This window comes from Lissotriton helveticus, chromosome 1_1 (assembly GCF_964261635.1).
Source record: "Lissotriton helveticus chromosome 1_1, aLisHel1.1, whole genome shotgun sequence".
Taxonomy (NCBI): Eukaryota; Metazoa; Chordata; class Amphibia; order Caudata; family Salamandridae; genus Lissotriton; species Lissotriton helveticus.
This window is the reverse complement of record NC_136057.1, coordinates 636,018,955-636,038,976: the sequence shown is the minus strand read 5'-3', so window position 1 is coordinate 636,038,976 and position 20,022 is coordinate 636,018,955. Positions and strand designations below refer to the sequence as shown.

The following is a 20,022-nucleotide window of genomic DNA, read 5'->3' as shown; positions in this document are numbered from 1 at the left end:
ACACACACATCGCTGGACATATCCTAGACGTCATTTTTGCTAATACCGAACTAATTACCTTTCAAACTACAACTCCAGTAACATAGTCAGACCACCATTTGCTTGCTTTCAACCGTAAAACAACGCTAAGCGACTCACCTAAAACCACCTTACGTGCATACACCTATCGACGTGGAACAAATTCAATTTGGAAACTTAGAAACACAACTAACATCCAGTACAGATCTGGAAACAATACATTCTTTTAAAAAACTATATGAGCGGCTACAGGAAGCTTTTGATATCCTGATACCACTCAAAACCACACAACAGAACAAAAGAAAACAAGCACCTTTGAGAAATACAGAGATAAAAGACATAAAACTACAAATTAGAAAGCTGCAACGCTCCCGACTCAAAACAAAAACCAAACAAGACAAACTTCACCTACAGAAAATTAACAGATTATACAAGTCAGCTATCAAAAAAGCTAAGAAAAAGTACTATTCAGACACAATTCAAAATGCTAATTGTGCAAATAAAGAATTCTATAAAATACTCAATGAATTTTGTAAACCAAATTGCCTAGAAGGAACTCATCCTGTTACTCAAGATTTCACTGACAAACTGGCAAATCATTACATGGACAAAGCAGACACATTGGACTCGTACAGAGACAAAGCACAAGCACTAACCCTCTTACAAAACAACAATCCAAGAATACTTTAACTCAGCCTCTCCGTTCCTTCCAAAACACTTCGCATGATGAATTTATGGACCTGGTCAAAGCAAGCAGGCCTGTCGGCGGCCCTTCTGAACCATGTCCACCACAAACCTACAAGAGTATTCTTCTAAGAACCTCTGCTGCCACTCCAGTAAGACAAATCATCAACGATTCCTCAACTACCGGAAAATTTCCGGAAGAACTCAAAAAGTCATACATATGCTCTTTACTGAAGTAAACAAACTAGACTGGCTGAACCCTGACAACTACAGACCCATTACTAATGGACCTTTCTTGGGCAAACTGATAGAAAGAGCAGCGTTCACCCAGAGGTCACAATTCATTGAAGAGAATGCCATACTTTCAGACTTCCAAACAGGATGCCATCCGGGAAGAGGCACAGATTCTGCCCTCCTTGCCATCTGGGATGACCTGAAGAACACAGTTGACCGCAACGGGTTTGCTGCGCTACTCCTCTTGAACCTGTCGGCTGCCTTTGACACGGCTGACCATGACACTCTAATACAAAGATTCTTCGAAGCCTGCATAGAGGGGACTGCTTTAGAGTGAATCACGTCCTACCTTTGAAACAGAATTAATGTCATCCATGCCCCACCTTTCTCGTCCAAACGGTACTCCACAAAAGCTGTGGTCCTTCAAGGCTCTATAAACTCGCCCATACTTTTTATACCGGTACTGATCAATCAATTTCAACTCACAAACTATAACTATGCAGATGACACACAAATCCTCCTTCAACTGGAATGCCCCAAAGACATGGGAAACTTGCCAATTTTCAGTTGTCTCAGAGCCGTGGATCAATGGATGACTTGGAGTCATCTAAAATTGAATGCTTCCAAAACAGAAATACTCACATGTGGCGAATGGAAACATTATGACCCGCTTGCCGCCTGGCCTGATTAACTGGGATCACCACCTAAAGTATCGAAGGAAGTAAGAAACCTCATAATGACAATGGACTCCAAGCTATTGATGAATGCCCAAGTGCACAAAACTAGCAAGATCAAGCTTTGTTACTATAAAACCTCTGCGACGAATCTTCCCCCATTTGGGATTCCCACATAAGGTCCAAGCTAACATCTCCATTGTTCTGTCGAAACCTCGATTATGCCAATAGCCTCTACCAAGGATTACCTTTAATGTCTATGAAAAGACTACAACAGATTCAGAACTCGGCTGCCAGACTACTCTTGCATATCAAACCGCGAGACCACATCTCCCCTGCCTTGGAAGCCCTGCCTTGGTTACCGGTTGCCAGAAGATCCACGTTCAAGCTGCTTTGTGTCACCCACAAAGCCATACATGGAATGGGACCACTCTTCATCAGGAATAAAATCACCAAACACATTCATCATAGGAACCTTCACTCTAGAGTGGCACCTTGCCTCAAAATCCCAAGATACAAGAAAAAAACATGGGCGGCACATCCTTCGCTGTTTAAGCAGCCAAAATATGGAACTCTTTACTCCACAACATAAGATCCACCGACAACCACCTTATCTTCAGAAAACTACTCAAGAATTGGCCCTTTCCCACATAAGCACCATACACAAACAAAAATATACAGCATATCCCTCTGTATATAAGTATTTATTTGAACTATAGATATGTACCTATCTATGTGTACTGCTTTGTATTAACATGTAGAATAATTATGCTTAACTAAATAAATACATTTTTAAGTACAACACTTAAAAAACAGAGTTTATCGAATGCATCTTTAATCTACTTATACTTACTTCCTTTATGCATCTCTATACCTTCCATGTACTTGGATCTAAATATTTATTACATTCCTCCACACAAAAAATATAAATATATTATATGCACTACCATATTTCTCACCCCATACCTCTATCAATATCTTCAATCTACATACTTCCTTCCTTTATACATCTATAAACTTTCAATGTACTTATGGATCTATATATTTATCACTTTCTTCTAATTCAGTATATCCAATGCACTGCCCGATTTTCACCCTATACCTCTCTCAATATATCTTCCACCTCAACTCTCGGACTCATCTCAAACTTCTTTCTGCTACTCTTTCCAATGCACTAGTCTTTTCCACTTCCTCCACTCTCTCATTCATCCCAAACCCCATACCACTACAATGTCCCCAAAATAGCCATTTCTAGACTCTGCCCTACTCTACCCCTCCTTGCAATACCTGACAACTCTTTTACTATACAGATTCCCAAAACAAGCCTTGCCAAAAAAGCGTTTCAACACTCCATTGGGGGTAATAAGCGATATATATATATATATATATATATATGTATATATATATATAGATATATAGATATAGATATCTATATATATATATACACACCTTTGTCCCTCTTCTATCCTTCTGCTACCCTTCTCAATCCAAATAACTGACTAAAATCCACCAATCAAATTACTTTCATATTTCACTATACTAATTCACCACTAATCCTTATGGGTTCCGGAATAGTGTGCTATTCGCCAAGAAAGTGCTTCAACACCCCATCAGGGTCAACAAGTGCTATATAAATGCAAACCTTTTTCCCTCTTCTATCCCACTGCTATCCTTCTGAATCCACATAACTGACTAACCTATCCACCACCAATTACTTTTTCACTATACTAACTCAACACTAATACTTTATGGGTTCCGGAGTAGCATGATACTCGCGGAGAAAGAGCTTCAACGCCTCATCAGGGTTAGTATGCGCTATATCAACGCAATTACAATTACAATACAATATAGGGGGTGTAGTGACCCCAAAGGTCAGTAGCCCATTGGCTACTACCCTACACTCCCCTCACAACCCTAAATTCAGTATTTAGGGGGGTCCTTGGCACCAGAGAAGCAGGTCCTGACAGCCTATGAAGAAGAAAGACACGATGAGCCACAAAAGCAGTTGACTGAAGAGAGCATCTGACTTGGCGACAGCCCTGCTGTCCGGTCTGCTGTTCTCTGTTGAACCAGCACCAAAGACGACTCATCCTGATAATGTGGGTCTCCAAAACCGGGAGGCTCGTAAGCCTTCAATAAAGATCAAGACCACCTGAGGAACAGCATACCTGTTCCCTGCATCCTGCAGAAAGAGAAGACTCTGTCCTCTGGTACGACCAAAACCCGACCCAAAACCCGACACCCGAAGTCACCACTGTACCTGTCTCCTCCGACCTGAGCTAAAGTTGGCCCCTGAAGCCAACAAGGATTCCCACCCCTCCAGAACTTGAGTCTTACCCTTCGTGGACTCCTGGATGCCGTCTGTAGACTCTGCATGCAGGTCCCCTAAACCGCGACTGCTCCCAGTAAGGAAAAGCAAAAGATGCCTATAGACCCTCTGCATCCGTCACCCCCAGGATGTGGAAAAGAGGACCCCAGTTGTCTCTGCCTCCGAGCATCGCAAGCCTTGACCCCTCTTGTTAGTTTACTCGACAGACCTTCCAGCCACAGACTGCATCCACTTTTCGCAGTGACCAATCTCCACATAAATGCACTGGGCACCAGACGTTGATTTGCACCCTGCACCCAGCCACCCTCAGGCTGCTGGTGGTGTACTGCTGGTGCTGCCTGGGACCTTGCCCACATATCACCTTAACTACAGCAGATTGGTCCCGTAAGTCGCTGTAGTGTACCTTTTTGCAGAACTTTTACTTCTTTCCATAGGATAACATTGCACTGTGTCCATTTTTTTAACTGAAAAGAATTTCTACTTAAAAACATACTTACCTGAACAATTTTTCTCTGATGGCAAAACATATATAAAGATAACTGCTATTTTTATAGATTGGTGTGGATCTCCTTCTTGAGTCGTATTGTCATTTATTAATTATTGTGTGTATTTGCTGATGTCTTGCACTCCTCTGTTTTAAAGCTAAGGCTGCCCGACCACACTAACCCCTAACAGAGCGCTTTGGCATAGCATAGCAAGCCCGGTCCACTCATAAGGGGAACCCCTGAGCTTTTTATATGGTATACCAACTTATGGCGCCCAGAACCACTAAAAGCACCTATCAGGACCACTAATGGAGGCTACCGCCCAACCACGCAAGGAACACGTCACGGGGGAGAAAGCAATTCCTCCATGGGTGACGGCTGTAAACTAAGCCGTCCGTCCACAAGTCCAGCTGGATGAATAAACGGCCAGCCCCTGAATAGAGGGGGATCCGTGGACGAGTGGGGGGCCTGAGGGGCCTCCGGGGAAGGCAGAGAAGCCGGCGGAGCCACAAACAGCGAGCTGCGGAAGAGAGGGTCCGATGGTTGAGGCTGCGGGGACGGCGAAGAGCCCTCGCTGGAAGACACCGGTGAAAAAGCAACGACGCGGCGTCCCATCTCCGGAGTTGAAGGGACCATGAGTTGACAAACCTCCAGAGAGGAAGGAACCTCCGGAGAAGAGTCAAGGACCCGACGCCGGCACGGCACCATGGGGTCCGCCACAGGCACCGGTGCGACGTCGATCAGTGCCGGAGTGGCCATCGGGGGCGCAGAGTCAACCACCATCACCACATGCTCTCTAGGAGAATCGGGCAGGGTCAGAGCCGGGTCGGCTAAGGAACGGCGCCGAAAAGGCGCCGAAAAGGCGCCGGCTCGACCTGACAATGCTGCAGCTTCCTGCGTAGAGGACCGAGGGGGACTCGGGAAGGCGCCCCAGGCCCTGGCTTCCACCCGCGGCACCGCCCGGCCGGGGAGGAAAGCCTTCGGTGCCGGAAAGGCATTGGCCCAGCCTCTGGCAAGGCAGCCGCCTGCCCAGAGAACCGAGGGGGACACATGGACGAGCCGAGAGTCCCAGCGACCTCCTGCGACGCCACAGGGAGCCCCGATAGGCTTTGTGGCGAGGCAGGGGTGCCGTGGGTCGCAGAGGGGGACCCCGCAGGCCGCACCTTGACAACACTACACTCCACAACTTGAAGCCGAATTCGGTGCCGAGTTTGAAGCCGCCGGCGACTCCGCGGAAGGCCCCGCGCAAGGTAAGGGATTCGCGGATGTCTCAGGGAGAGAAGGGGGGGCAAAGAAGCCTGCAGAGCCGCAGGAATGGCTTTCATTTGGGCCCTAGTCGCCCCTACGCCAGGAAACGGCGGGTAGGGTGGCGACGGGCGAGAGCGTACTTCCAGAGGGGAACCCGCACCCTCTGCCAAACGAGGACAATGCCTCGGAGACAAGCTGCAGAACCTACCAGCGGGCAAGCGATGCCCTTGGGGCTGTGGAGAGGGGCGATGCCGCAGTCGGAATAGGGGGCTCCTGTCTTCCGAAGTGGGGGGCGGACGTTGGGACGAGACCAACCTGGACAAGCAGGCCAACAGCAATTCCATCCGGCGCTCCTGCCGGGACTTCGGTTTGAGGTGCTGACAATCGTTGCAGTCCATAGAGTCATGGTGCTCGCCCAAACACCACATACAGATAAGGTGATGGTTCATCGCCGACATCTGACGTGCACAAGAAGTACACGACTTGAACCCGAAGGCAATCGCACACTGTTCCTCAATGCAAAAGCGTGAAAGAAGGCCTGAAAACAGATCAGGACACGATCTGGATCCGCTTTGCACGCGGAAAAGAGAAAAACTGATGTCAGTGTGCCGGGGTGGGGCTTATGTGACATTGCTGACGTCGCACCGGCAGACGAAGTCAGGGCGGAGTCATATGGTACCACCCCCCGGCGCGCAGAGATGCTGTGGCAAAGAAAATGTTCCTAATCCAGTCTCACGCCTGGGGATAATTCTACGTTAAGGAATCTGCGGCCAGTAGTCTCTATCAGATCAGTATATACATCTGAGATCAAAACCTTCTATGGCTTTGCAGAGTATTTATTTTTATACATTTTAAATATGTAAAACTAAAATGAATAGCTGAAACATTAACATTCGATAGGGTTTTGAAATTATTCCAATACTGTGCTTACCAGCGAGTGTTTTTAGAACGAACATTCAGAACTGCCAGCCAAATTATGTAGAAAAGCAAAGCTATACAAAGTCCTTTAAATGTGAACTACTATTTCGCAAATGCAATAAATAAAAGCATTTTTCAAGTTTGTCAAGCCCCTTACCTATTAGCTTATTTTCCTTAACAAAACATCTGAATTCTGCGCCTGGAATCAGCTCACACCATTTTCTGAGGACAAGCTGCGAAAAAAAGCAACACAGGAACAAATCAATTTTCTAAGAACTACTAATTTGTTGTTTACTGCAAGACGTTCTTAAAATCGGCTATATACCACATAACAGAATTTCTTAACGCAAGAAATGCGAGTGCAAAAAACATAACTAAATGAAAGAGAAATGTAGATGATTAATGCGCATTAAAATAGATTTATACATGTCTGGTTCAGTGTGATTATACTGTTAGCTACAAATCCTGCTATTGCACTACTTTCTTATGTTAACAAGGTTACAATAGAGATGGTAATTGGCATTTAGTGTGGCATAAGAAAGCTGAATTATCCACAGCTCACAACACTTTCGAAAAGCACAAGGTCAGTGGCCTTAAAAACACTTTTTTCTTTTTCAGGACTGCTGCAGCAACTTGTTCTTTTCCTAACCCACTCACCTGCAAGTACCATATATCGCAATTCTATCAAATTGCTATCCCCGCATTTCCCTTTTCTGTGATACTGTTTGTGCTCCTGTCACTTAAGTAAGCCTGATATTTTTTATTGAGCAATTTCATCCAAACCGGACGACTATCCCATAATCAGAGCCTTGCTCACAGAATAAAATTATCCAAATGCTGACTGCGGCTCTACAGTGTTTAATTTAGATACAAATGAAAATCAACACCGTCAACCATGTGGACACTGAAAACGGGAGTAAGACTAAAGGGAACAAAGAGTGGTTGTCGTCAAGCAAAAAAACACAAAACAAGATGGCTGCTTAAAGGCATGAATTCATAAATACTGAGCTTGAAACTCTTGTGGGAAGTGGCCCCACAAAGACTGGAGCCAACGCAGGCTAAAACGAATTCAAGATTAAGAATAATGACTATGTGCACTAGGAAATGTGCTTGGTGGTAGATAACTAACTCCCTACTAATTAAGATGCAGGTGTTCACTTTGTGACTACAATAACACCTCAGATTGGAATATCCAGTGCTACTGGCCCACACCACAGATCTCCACATGAATTCAGGCAGGCAGCTGGTAAATACTCATAGGTGTAAGGGTTGATAGGACAGAAGTTCAGTGATGGAAGTCAAACTCGATGCAAGCTCATCCCTGTGGCAAACAATGCATTTAAAGGGAACCAGAGCAGCTCTTGGAAGTGGTCATTTGGAGGAGATAAATGCATGTAGCGGGTTCACCAACTTAGGAAAGTCTTCAGGACAAAAATAAAAGAAATATCCAACATACTAACTTTCAAAAGAGTCTTTAAGATCGCTTGTTCAAACAGACCATTTCCTGTCAACAAAACAATATTGGGACTACCACACGTGAAGTATCTGAGCCACCAACAACTGGGACAGTCTTGGACATTAGGCGCCACAAGATAACAATGATGAAACCGTAATGTCTCAGGAACTTGATGACAAATGTTTGGCAACCAGGAATTATCTGATCTACCATTCTTGATTGGGCTCTAGAGTAAGTTAAGGTTTGATGTATCCTATTGACCAGGTTGGGAGGAGACAGTGATACTGGTTGTGGCTACTTAACAAGAAGGGAGATACTTAATTTGACAATGCAAACCCCATTAGCCCAAGGTACCCTCCCTTTTAACTTCCTCCTTTTTTGTACAGGAGTCATGGTGGGTGGTCATGGAACTAAGATGGTACCTGCTGGAGCACCCTTGCCCATCAAGGAGCTGATGTTCCATTGTAGCTGACGCTGTGACAAGGAGCTCTGCTGAGGAAAAATACCTGACCCTCTCAATCTCAGATAATCCTTTCATTAAAATGCATGGTGCTGGTAGACCAGTCCCAAGGCCAGGGCATCTCTCTGCTGCTCAACACGCTCCAGACTTTAATCATCCTTGATACAGAACAGCGTCTCCCTATTAATAACATATCATTTAACCCATGGTGTGCATCCAGGTGTAGCATTGCAGAACTATTCTGGTGACCATGATGTAGGCCACATTGGCAGTATCCAAACTAGTAAGAAGAAAATGACAAAACCCTTGCCACTTTTGGCATTTTGTTAACTTAAAACATGTTTTTGCAGATAAGTGGTAACCACTTTTACCTTCTTCAACAGAGTAGTTGTTGCAAAAGACAAGACAATAGAGCTTTAATAGAGCAGAATTTAAGGTTCCTGGAGAAGAAAAAAATGTCTGATTCAATTAAATCAATATTTTAGACGCTATAAGCGGGAACAGGTTAAAGTAGGAGTTTGCAACAAAGCCTGTAACATCAGACTCTCACATGTTGGATGTGCGCTAAAAATGGCCTGATCAAAAAGGTCAAGGAAATATAAGGGCTACCGTCTTACAAACCACAAGCTGATAAAGGTTTTTGCTACACTAAGAGAACCGCCGTTATCACAAGAATGTTAAAGGGCAGAAGAGGCTCTGTGTGTTGCAATACTGTCAACGGCAAGGAATGTAGTAAAAAATAAAGAATCACCAGTGCAAGCATAAATACACAGATGTCCACCTGCAATGAGGTATATACCCTTTTAGCATACTGTAAACCACTAGTTTGTTGGTGTTCGACTCCATGCAAATCAGTAAATTACGCACTTCAGTTATCAGAGTGATCCTCAACGAAGTGATAAATAGATGGATGGGAAACCACTGTCTTAGACTCAATTCCGGGAAAAATGAAGTGGTAATCTTTGGGAATTTGCAACCTTTGGTGGCCGGTGGATATGGGGGAACCGCCAAAACCAGTCCAGAAGGCAAAAAACTTGGGGTTGCTGATCGATAATAAACTCACCTTATCTCAGCAGACCAATGCCACCGAATCTACCACTTATTTTCTGATTAAATTAAATAAGGTTCTACCTTATACTCCGAACAACTCCAAAAGGGCGATGGTGACTACACTCGTGCAATCAAAGCTAGACTACTGCAATGGGATTACCTTAATATGCAGAAAAAATACCTAAAAAAGCTCCAGATGATACAAAACGCATCTGCAAGGCTTCTACTAAATGTCCTTAAATATGAGTCGGTAACTAAGGAAATTCGGAGACTTTACTGACTCCCGGTGGCGCAGCGCATTAAGTTCAAATCGCTATGTCTTGCTTACAAGGCCCTAAACTACTCCGGAACAATATTTCTCAAGAAGCTTTTCTCCTGGTATCACCCAGCTAGACAACTGCGCTCTTCTGAAGCCAGACTCTTGATGGTTCCCAGGATCCGAACCCTATGGTGGGGAGGTCGTAGTATCTCGTACAGCACAGCAAAATTATGGAATAAGCTACCATTTGCTATAAGAAATGCCGTCTCTCACCACTTTACAGAAAGGACCTAAAGACATGGCTTTTTCAGGACTAGCTGGTTCCTCTAGGGCTCACCACTGTCTAAGCGCCAAGACTCCTCCGGGTATTCGTGCGCTCAATACATTTTATTAACATTAACATAGTGCAAAGGTGACGAAGATTCAGTAAAGTAGAAATATCTGGGATTTTTTTAAAGGGCCTAGTAACTTTCTGAGCCACCACCGTGTAAAGCTAACCAGGGTTATTCCAACTGTAACATCAGGAACACAGCCTTCAACACAAGCGGTGGAATCATGGCATGGAACTTGTTCCATGCCATGAGTCACAACATATTATCTCTTTTTCTCTATAATTAACAACATTATCAAAAATAGCTGAATGCAACAAAACCAAACAAAAAAAACTAGACTTTATGACATGAAAATAGCAGTAAGCAACTGTGCAATAATAATGCAACCAAAAATTATATTTCAATCAGAAACTGGTGCCATAAAGACAGTATAAAAACAAAAAAATGCAGCTCTAGGTAGATCATCTTAACGCTACGCTTGATAACTCAGATGAGCAAAACATTGACTGGGGTATGGAGCCAGAAGACATTTTAGAGCATCATTACCCTGACGTACCTTTCCCTCTTTGTTTTGTATGGACTCAGCAAGTGAGTAGCTTCTAACATCAGTAACCTTGACAATCTTACTGACATTCCACCAATGTCCCCTTTCGACACAGATAGCACTTCCACCGACCCTTTCCATCGTAACTGGCCTCTCATTTCTTTACAAAAACTGTTTTTTAACCACACAAAGTCACCCACCTGAAATATAAGACGTTTAACACCGTAGCTAGCATCATACCTTGCCTTTTGTTTCCCTTGGTTCACACTCACTCTTTGGCACAAGGTACCCCAATCATCAATATTAATAACCTTATGCTTGACAGACCTAAGCAGCCAAGAGGAATACAACATGGAGGCAGAGATACATCCACATAAAAGGCTGAATGGAGACTGTTGAGTGGGGTGTCGTACATCCGCATTGTATTTTTTGTTCTTGGCCCATTTAATGCAATTCCCCCCAACTCTGTTCATCTTCTCTACCAGTCCATTTGTCTGAGGATGATAGAGTGAACTTTTCAAATACTGAACTTTTCAAATACTGAACTCCTGAAGATATCAAAAACGTCTCCATCTTATTATTAACTAATTCAACTCCACTGTCAAAGGTGTTCCAGAAACCCTTCCCTAGAAAGGACCTCCTTGAGAAATGATACAGCATTCTTTGCCGAAGGCATAGAAAACAAGCATTTACAATGCAATAGGTCTCGCAGCATTAAAGTTTGAGCTATTGGCATTGTATATTACAATGTGTTGCATTAATTTGTTATCAAACTCTGAATTGTTTTATAAAGCTGATTTGCAAACTGTCAAATGTTGCTGAATAGTAAGCAACGTGAATAATATTGTTTGCTAGTCATCCTTGGGTACCAGAGTATTTCACCTTGCGCTCAGATGTGGAGAAGGAACAGATCCCACGGAAATGGAACCGGGAGAGCGAGCGAGCTCCGCCGGGAGGCTCACATCGAGAGGCGCGGGGAGTGGGGCAGCTGCAGAGTAGTGAGTGCAGAGTAGTGAGTGCAGAGTAGTGAGTGCAGAGTAGTGAGTGCAGAGTAGTGAGTGGCTGGCCCTGTTTCTAGCTCAGCGGCACCGGCACCTGTAGTCAAAAGATAATACCTCTGCCTCAAGTGAAGTACTCTGGTACCCAAGGATGACTAGCAAACAATATTATTCACGTTGCTTACTATTCAGCAACATTTGACAGTTTGCAAATCAGCTTTATAAAACAATTCAGAGTTTGATAACAAATTAATGCAACACATTGCAGTACAGACAACCCCAACCACTATGTTACGTTTTAAATCCTGACTGTGTTTTTCCAGACTAAGCACTCTTAACATAGACACCTTCCAGTAAGGACGACATGCGACTCCTACACCTTTTAACCTTCTCTTCTCTACATTTCCTATAGATCGATTTATACACTTGTATGGTATATGGTCTCTGTATAAAGTGTGTGTGTAGGGGAGATATATACCACTTTGACACCCTACATTGATATGAGTAATGCTATCAGAGATGTCTAACTTGCGCCCGTGGTTTGGCCATTCCATGGTTATAATATAAGCATTTGCAATGCAACAGGTCTCGCATTTCGTTACTTTGAGCTATTGGCATTGTAAATCACAATTCCTTTTAGTTATGTTTTGTTTTTTAAAACATAAATAAAAGCATTGTCATTTACAATGCCAATAGCTTATCATGAAAATCCCTGTAGCTAATGCTTGGAAGCTCAATAAGCAAAAATAGAATTTAAATAATACTGAAATAATATAAATGTCGCTGGTCGTGTATGTATCACATTGCACTTTATTATTTGACAGCTTATTGACATTTTTGAGTGTATTATAGCTGTCTTTTTTATTAACCATACTTTACTACTTTTTCAATAAAAAAAGCAAAAATAGTATAACCGCATGACTGTGTCTATTCGTGACTTAAAAAGATGTACAACTCTTTTCTGAAGTGCAACAGCACTCAATTTGGGTAAATAGCCATGAAATATCAAAATAATAATAATGAGTAATTTGGTTACATAGGATGCTTGTGATACTGCTTATCAATGACAAATGTGATTACAGTCAACGTCTGATTGACGGTTATTTCTCTATGCAGTATGTAGTGCACTGAAGCCCAGGCAGGTAAAGTTTTTTTCCTTCCTCCTTTTAATTGAAGTTGGATGTCAACATTTGATGAACTCTGTGTACCAGGATGTAGTGGGCAGGCCATCTGGGAGGGCCCACTTACAGCAAATTGACTTACTTACTCCTGCCTCATCTCAATCTACGCATTTATTATGTTTCTTGTGCAGATCACTAACTTCACTTGTATAGTTATGGCGAGGCTGCCACTGTCACTATATGATTGGCTTTTTCTATCAGTAGGCAGTGTACAGCGCCCTGAAATCCGGGCGGGTGGAGTTTGAGCTACATAAAACAATACATAAATAACTGAAGCTCTGACAATTGCAGTATCCCAGTCTTGCCTAATGGCTTTCTGAATGTGGACTAAACTTGTCCAAGGCTCCTAAAAGCTCCAAAGAGAGCCATTTAAAACATCCGAAATTGGCGATGACTGAAACATTATTTTTAACAAGCAGTAAATAAATGGATAATTTTTCTAAAGTGTTGACGGAAGCTTTTTTTACAATGTCATTACAAGCTACATTTCATTAAAGCGATTTCCACTGCTTGATTTCTCTGCTAGATTTGTTTTCTGGGGGCTTGACGGCCTCAGGTGGTAGATGGCTTGCTAAGTAACTTTTCCCTTCTGATTACAGGAGATGTGTGAATAAAGTAGAACCGTATTGATTCACACCAATCTATTCATCGACTGTGTAAGAGCCACTTTCAATTCCCAGCAGCGCCAGAAAGCTTAACTACGCGGGAAGAAATATGACCGGGGAAGTTGAGAAAATAAATTAAAGCGGTGTCAACTGTTCCTGTTTCTTCTCTCATTATTAATGGTTGCAATGGGATTCATTTATCAAGGAGAAGAAAAATTAATTGACACGGGCCTTAATATTATTATGCTGATCTGCGAGATCAGGCGAGATGCGATCTGCGCGCGCATTCCAAAACGAAACCTAGCGTAGGGGCGGGACTTCCGTCTTGTGCGCGAAGCCCGCGCCCACGGAGTTCCTGGTCAAGAGCAGTGCGTGATGCGGGGCTCCCATGCCGGAGAGCCCCGCGGAGGCGACAGAACACACTGGATTGGCGGTAAGTGGGCCTTGGGGGGCGCTCGTGTGTGTGAGTGTGTGTGCGCGTGTGTGCGTGTATGTTCGCTCCTGTGTGTGTGTCTCTGTGTGCGACGGCGTGGGGAGGGGGGAGTGTATCTGTCTGTGTGTCTGTCTCCGCTCGTGTGTGTGTGTGGGCGCATGCGTGCAGGGGGAGGTGTGCCTGGGTATGTTTGTGCTTCCCAGGAGACAGCCAGGCCGAGCGCGGCGCGTGCCAGTCGGCGCGTGCCACTTTCAAATCGCCTCCAAGGCGATGCGCGCGGCCAAGACTGTCTCCTGGGAAGCACACATGCCGACAAAAGGGGCTCGGCGGAGACGCGCTTCGCGCGGCTAGCCGAGACCTAAAAAGGAACTTCAGTCCATTTGCAGTAAAAATCCATTAAAACAAAAGCATACTGCAAATGACGAGTCAAAAGTTCACTGGTCCAATCATATCTATTCCCAATTTAGCCCAGGGTCTGTCAGGATATTGAATAGGTTGCAAAGGTGGCAAAATCACTTTAAGACCTCTGAGACCTTTCTCTGAATTACTGCACACTACACATTCCTTGACTTCAAAGTAGAGATATCCTTGTCCATTGAAAGCCAGCGATATTAAGCTTTGGCTCTCCTTTTTAGGTCTCGTGACCTATCAATGCGCATGCGCATTGAGAGAAGCGAGACTATAGGGCTTTAAACAAAGTTTAACTAACTGTGGCGATTTGGTGCTGTGCCCGTGGCTTTTAGGTCAATGCGCAAGCGCATTGACCTAAAATGCGCGTGCACATCACCAAATCGCCGTCTGTTCCCTCAGCCGCACTCCTCCCACACCTTTGAAGTGAAGCTTAGCTTCACTTCAAAGGCCCCGGCTGCTTCACACCCTCATGCCGCTCTCCCCGCTCCGCCCCCTCCCCTGCCTGCCGTGTGCATTTCTCCTCCCCCCCTCCCCACAGCAATGCCCTCCGTCTTGTTTCCTTTCTTGTTTTTTACTCTCATCCATTCTCTCTCACTGTGTTCCATTCCTCTAATACTAGGCGCTTCTCGAGTTCAGGTTCTCCCCTTTTCTTCCACTCCTCCGCAGCGCCTTGGTTTCCTCAGTGACTTTACGTCCTTCTAAGCGCTTCTCAAGCTCAGCCTCTCTCCTTCCCTTCACAGCGCTTTGGCTTCCTCAGTGACTTAATGTCCTTCTAGGCGCTTCTCGAGCTCAACCTCTCTCCTTTCGCTCCAGCACCCCACCACAGTTCCTTGGTTTCCTTAGTAACTTTACGTCTTCTAGGCGCTTCTCGAGCTCAGCCTCTCTCCTTCCCTTCACAGCGCCTTGGCTTCCTCAGTGACTTAATGTCCTTCTAGGCGCTTCTCGAGCTCGGCCTCTCTCCTTCCCTCCAACCCTCCTCAGCGCCTTGGCTTCCTCAGTAACTTTGGGTGCTTCTAGGCGCTTCTCGAGCTCAGCTCCTTTTCTAAAGCTTCGAATAAATTTACTTTTCACAACATTCGGAAAGGTCTAGGGAAAGCTTTGGAAGTTCACATCATCCTTCCCCACTGTGCCCTTCTCCAGCAGTCTTAGTCCATCCTAACCACAAACCCGACCCTTTCTCCTAGCCTCTGTGTGATCTTGGGCGCATCACTCGAGCAACGATAATGGATGCAAGAAGTTCAGCTTGTTATAGCTATTTTGCCTAATTTATGATGTATGGTGTTTGACAAGTTTTAAGTTTACTTCTTTTAAGCTGCTCACAAATAAACACGTTTTCACTGCTGATTTCACACGCAACGCCACTCACACACGCAACTCATCCACGCAACCCCACTCATCGACGCAACCCCACTCATCGACGCAACGCCACTCACACACGCAACGCCACTCACCCACGCAACGCCACTCACCCACGCAACGCCACTCACACACGCAACGCCACTCACACACGCAACGCCACTCACACACGCAATGCCACTCACACACGCAACGCCACTCACACACGCAACGCCACCCACACACGCAACACCACCCACACACGCAACGCCACTCACACACGCAACACCACTCACACACGCAACGCCACTCACACACGCAACGCCACTCACACACGCAACGCATCCACGCAACCCCACTCATCCACGCAACCCCACTCATCGAAGCAACGCCACTCACACACGCAACGCCACTCACCCACGCAACACCACACACACGCAACGCCACTCACACACGCAACGCCACTCACCCACGCAACGCCACTCACCCACTCACCCACGCAACGCCACTCACCCACGCAACGCCACTCCCCACGCAACGCCACTCACCCACGCAACGCCACTCACACACGCAACGCCACTCACACACGCAACTCATCCACGCAACGCCACTCACACACGCAACGCCACTCACACACGCAACTCATCCACGCAACGCCACTCATCGACGCAACGCCACTCATCGACGCAACGCCACTCCCACACGCAATGCCACTCACACACGCAACGCCACTCACACACGCAACGCCACTCACACACGCAACGCCACTCACACACGCACCGCCACTCACACACGCAACTCATCCACGCAACCCCACTCATCCACGCAACGCCACTCATCGACGCAACGCCACTCATCGACGCAACGCCACTCATCGACGCAACGCCACTCACACACGCAACGCCACTCACACACGCAACGCCACTCATACACGCAACGCCACTCACACACGCAACGCCACCCACACACGCCACTCACACACGCAACGCCACTCACACAGGCAACTCATCCACGCAACGCCACTCATCCACGCAACGCCACTCATCCACGCAACGCCACTCACACACGCAACGCCACTCACACACGCAACGCCACTCATACACGCAACGCCACTCACACACGCAACGCCACCCACACACGCCACTCACACACGCAACGCCACTCACACAGGCAACTCATCCACGCAACGCCACTCATCCACGCAACGCCACTCATCCACGCAACGCCACTCATCCACGCAACGCCACTCATCCACGCAACGCCACTCATCCACGCAACGCCACTCATCCACGCAACGCCACTCATCCACGCAACGCCACTCATCCACGCAACGCCACTCATCCACGCAACGCCACTCATCCATTTGCAAAACCAAAAGGTCAAACTCTTCTATTGCGAGACCTATTGCATTTTCAATGCTTGTTATCATTGCAGCCCCCAAATTCCCCTCATGAGACATTTTGACCAACTTTTGATGCAAAGACACTAAGAGAACACACTTGTCCCCTCTCAAGCTCACATCACCTTAGATGGACAAGTACTCAGCAATTTTGCAGTAAGGAATCACAGGGTGTACACACATCTCCTTTTGCCAGCCATTAATAATAAAGTCCTGGACGTTTTTAACACCTCATCACCCTCACTAGCTTCTTCCACTATTTTTCTAAACATGCTTTAAACTCAGGCATGTCCACTGCAGCAACAAAACAACTCTCAATGTCTTCCTCCAGATCAATCATTTCTTGATCAAACACACAGGCCACCTGAACAACATATCTGCAATTATATTATCCTTTCCAGGAATGTGTTTTACTAAGAAGTCGTTCTGTAAAAGTTTTGTAGTAAGACACTGTGCAAGGAGTGTTATACTTGACTCTCTCACCACTCTAAATATTCACCAGAGGCTTATAGTCTGTCTGGAGGCAAAATCTCCTATCCCACAAATATGACCTACAATAGCAGGCTAGCACCTCTTTCTGAATTACAAAGTAATTGAGCTCTAGTTCACAAAGAACCTTTGATGCATACCTTATGGTGACAGATTCACCCCTCTTATCTTGAGTTAGACCCGCCCGAGGCCATAGTTGCTCGCATCTGCAGTGATAGTGAATGAAAGCTCCGAATCATAGGAATGTAATGCTCTTGCCTCTGTCATTTCATTTTTGACCAGGTTGAAAGTCTCTTTACAATCATCATACGACTCAAACTGTACTTTTTTTTTTTTTACATATTTGTAAGATTTTTCATTTTTTGGATGCGTACTCTGGAATAAATCTGGCACAGAACTCACACTGCCCAATAAATAGGCACAATTTATCTATGTTCTTGGGAGGAAGACAATCAACAACCACTTTTACCAGACTAGGTCTCCGGGACATACCTTCACCTGAAATAACCTGGCCAAAAAAAAACAATTTTCTCCTTAAAACTCACACTTTTCCTTCTTAACCACAATTCCTTTATCAGATAAAATCTGGAGAACCTTCTGCAAAATGGAGTCATGATCTTCCAACCTCTTTGCAAAAATCAATAAATTGTCCTGAAAAACAGCAACCCCCTTGATGTGACCTAAAAGCTGATGCATGATGCGCTGGAAGACTGCCGATGCCAGACCAAATGGCATGCAACAGAATTGGAAAGTTCCAGTAGGCGAACTGAAAGCTGTGTAGTGCCTTGATGATTCTTTCAATTCAACCTGATGTTAAGCCAAGGCCAGGTCAATTTCTGAAAACCAGTCAGCTTCACCCAGCATTCCCAACAGGTCACTAATCTTCTGCAGCAGATATGAATCAACCCATATCTCTCTATTGAGACTCCTCAAATCTACACATACACAAATATCACTATTGTGTTTTCTAACCACGAATAATGGCGATAACCACAAATTTGACTCTATAGAATCTATGACCCAAGAATTTTGCAACTTGCTTAACTCTTTGTCCAAATCCTCTCTTAAACTGAATGGAATCAATCTAATCTTTTTTTAACAAGTACTGCATCCTGTTTAATCCTAATATTGTTCTTGAAGCCTACAATACTTCCCAATGTATTAGTCAAGACATCAGGGTATTATTGTTAAATAGAGTCTGACAAAGACACATCCCTTACCACTTAAACAGGCTCTGTTGTGCCTGAACTGAGAATCAAACTGAACATCCCCTGATGAAATCATCTTAAAATATTTAAGCCCTTCTTAGCCACATACACTTTGCCAAATATTTTCCGGCCTCTACACTCCAATGTGTCTTCAAGAAATCCCTCTAACTCTATCTTTCTGTCAGCTAAAACAAATGTTGACTCTAGTAAAAAAATTATTCTCAAGTGTCTCAACATCTTTCCGATTTTGCCGACACCCACGAATCACACTAACAGTTTTGTTTGCTGCAGATCGGACACTTAACTCCTTAATAGAGATTTGAGCTAATTCTAAACCTTTTGCCTTTTTAATCACTTCCTCTAATGTGGGATTTCCCATAGTCAGTAACTTTTGCTGTATGAGCTGAGTAGTTGCCTATAAACTGATCCCTTATCAGATGATCTGTGAATTCAGCAAAATGACACTTTGAACACAATTTTCTTAAAAAGCTGAGATAAGCATCTACATTTTCTGATGGGAATTGTGTCCTCTTAAAAACTGATGTCGTAACACAATTAAGTTAGGTTGGATTGTGAATATATCCTTCAATTTCTTTCTTACTACGGATATTCATCTAGATCTTCACCTTCCACTGGAGGCCAATCAGAAAGATGCTTGAACACTTTTCTCCCTTCAAAACCGAACAAATGTAGGATAAGATATTTATTTTTCTCGAAAATAGGATGCCTCTATGGCCCCCAGATACATTTGGAAAGCATCGTACCGCGGAATTTCAAGGTATCATTGCACTACAAGGTGATTCTAAAAATGGTGGTGGTAGATTAACTGACTGCATGCCAATCGCAGATAAAAAAGATTAACAAAAAATCTTTTGAAAAAAAAAAATGAAACTCTAATTAGTACTTTGTGAGATCATAAACCTATATATCTGTCTTGAAATGTCACACACTACTGTGCACTCTAGCACTACCCGTCATAGCACACATATCCGGCCAACTGTGTTCTCCAAAGACTTACTTAACAGATTAAAGCAGTCACCAGCACAGAATGACTTAACCAGCTGTTCATACTAACATGGTCCTAATTTTGCAAATAGTCAACAACAGAACAGAAAATAGGCATCTAGTGCGTATCAAACTGCACAGAAATAATACAGGTACAAAAATGTCACCACACACTCTGTACATCAGCAAAACAAATCTTGCTGAAAGTGCTTCACATAACCCAAATGTCGGCTATGCAGATCAGCAAAGAAATAACTCGCCTGATGT

The 20,022-nt window shown here is 44.6% G+C and overlaps 1 protein-coding gene across 1 annotated transcript in view; it reads right to left on the bottom strand.

The window, feature by feature from the left end:
• CDC123 (cell division cycle 123) overlaps positions 1 to 20,022 on the bottom strand; it is a 458,927-nt gene that overhangs the window by 155,557 nt on the left and 283,348 nt on the right. Inside the window, exon 8 of the mRNA XM_078674168.1 lies at positions 6,748 to 6,823. Coding sequence (XP_078530294.1) covers positions 6,748 to 6,823 — 76 coding nt within the window. The remainder of the gene's footprint in view (positions 1 to 6,747; positions 6,824 to 20,022) is intronic.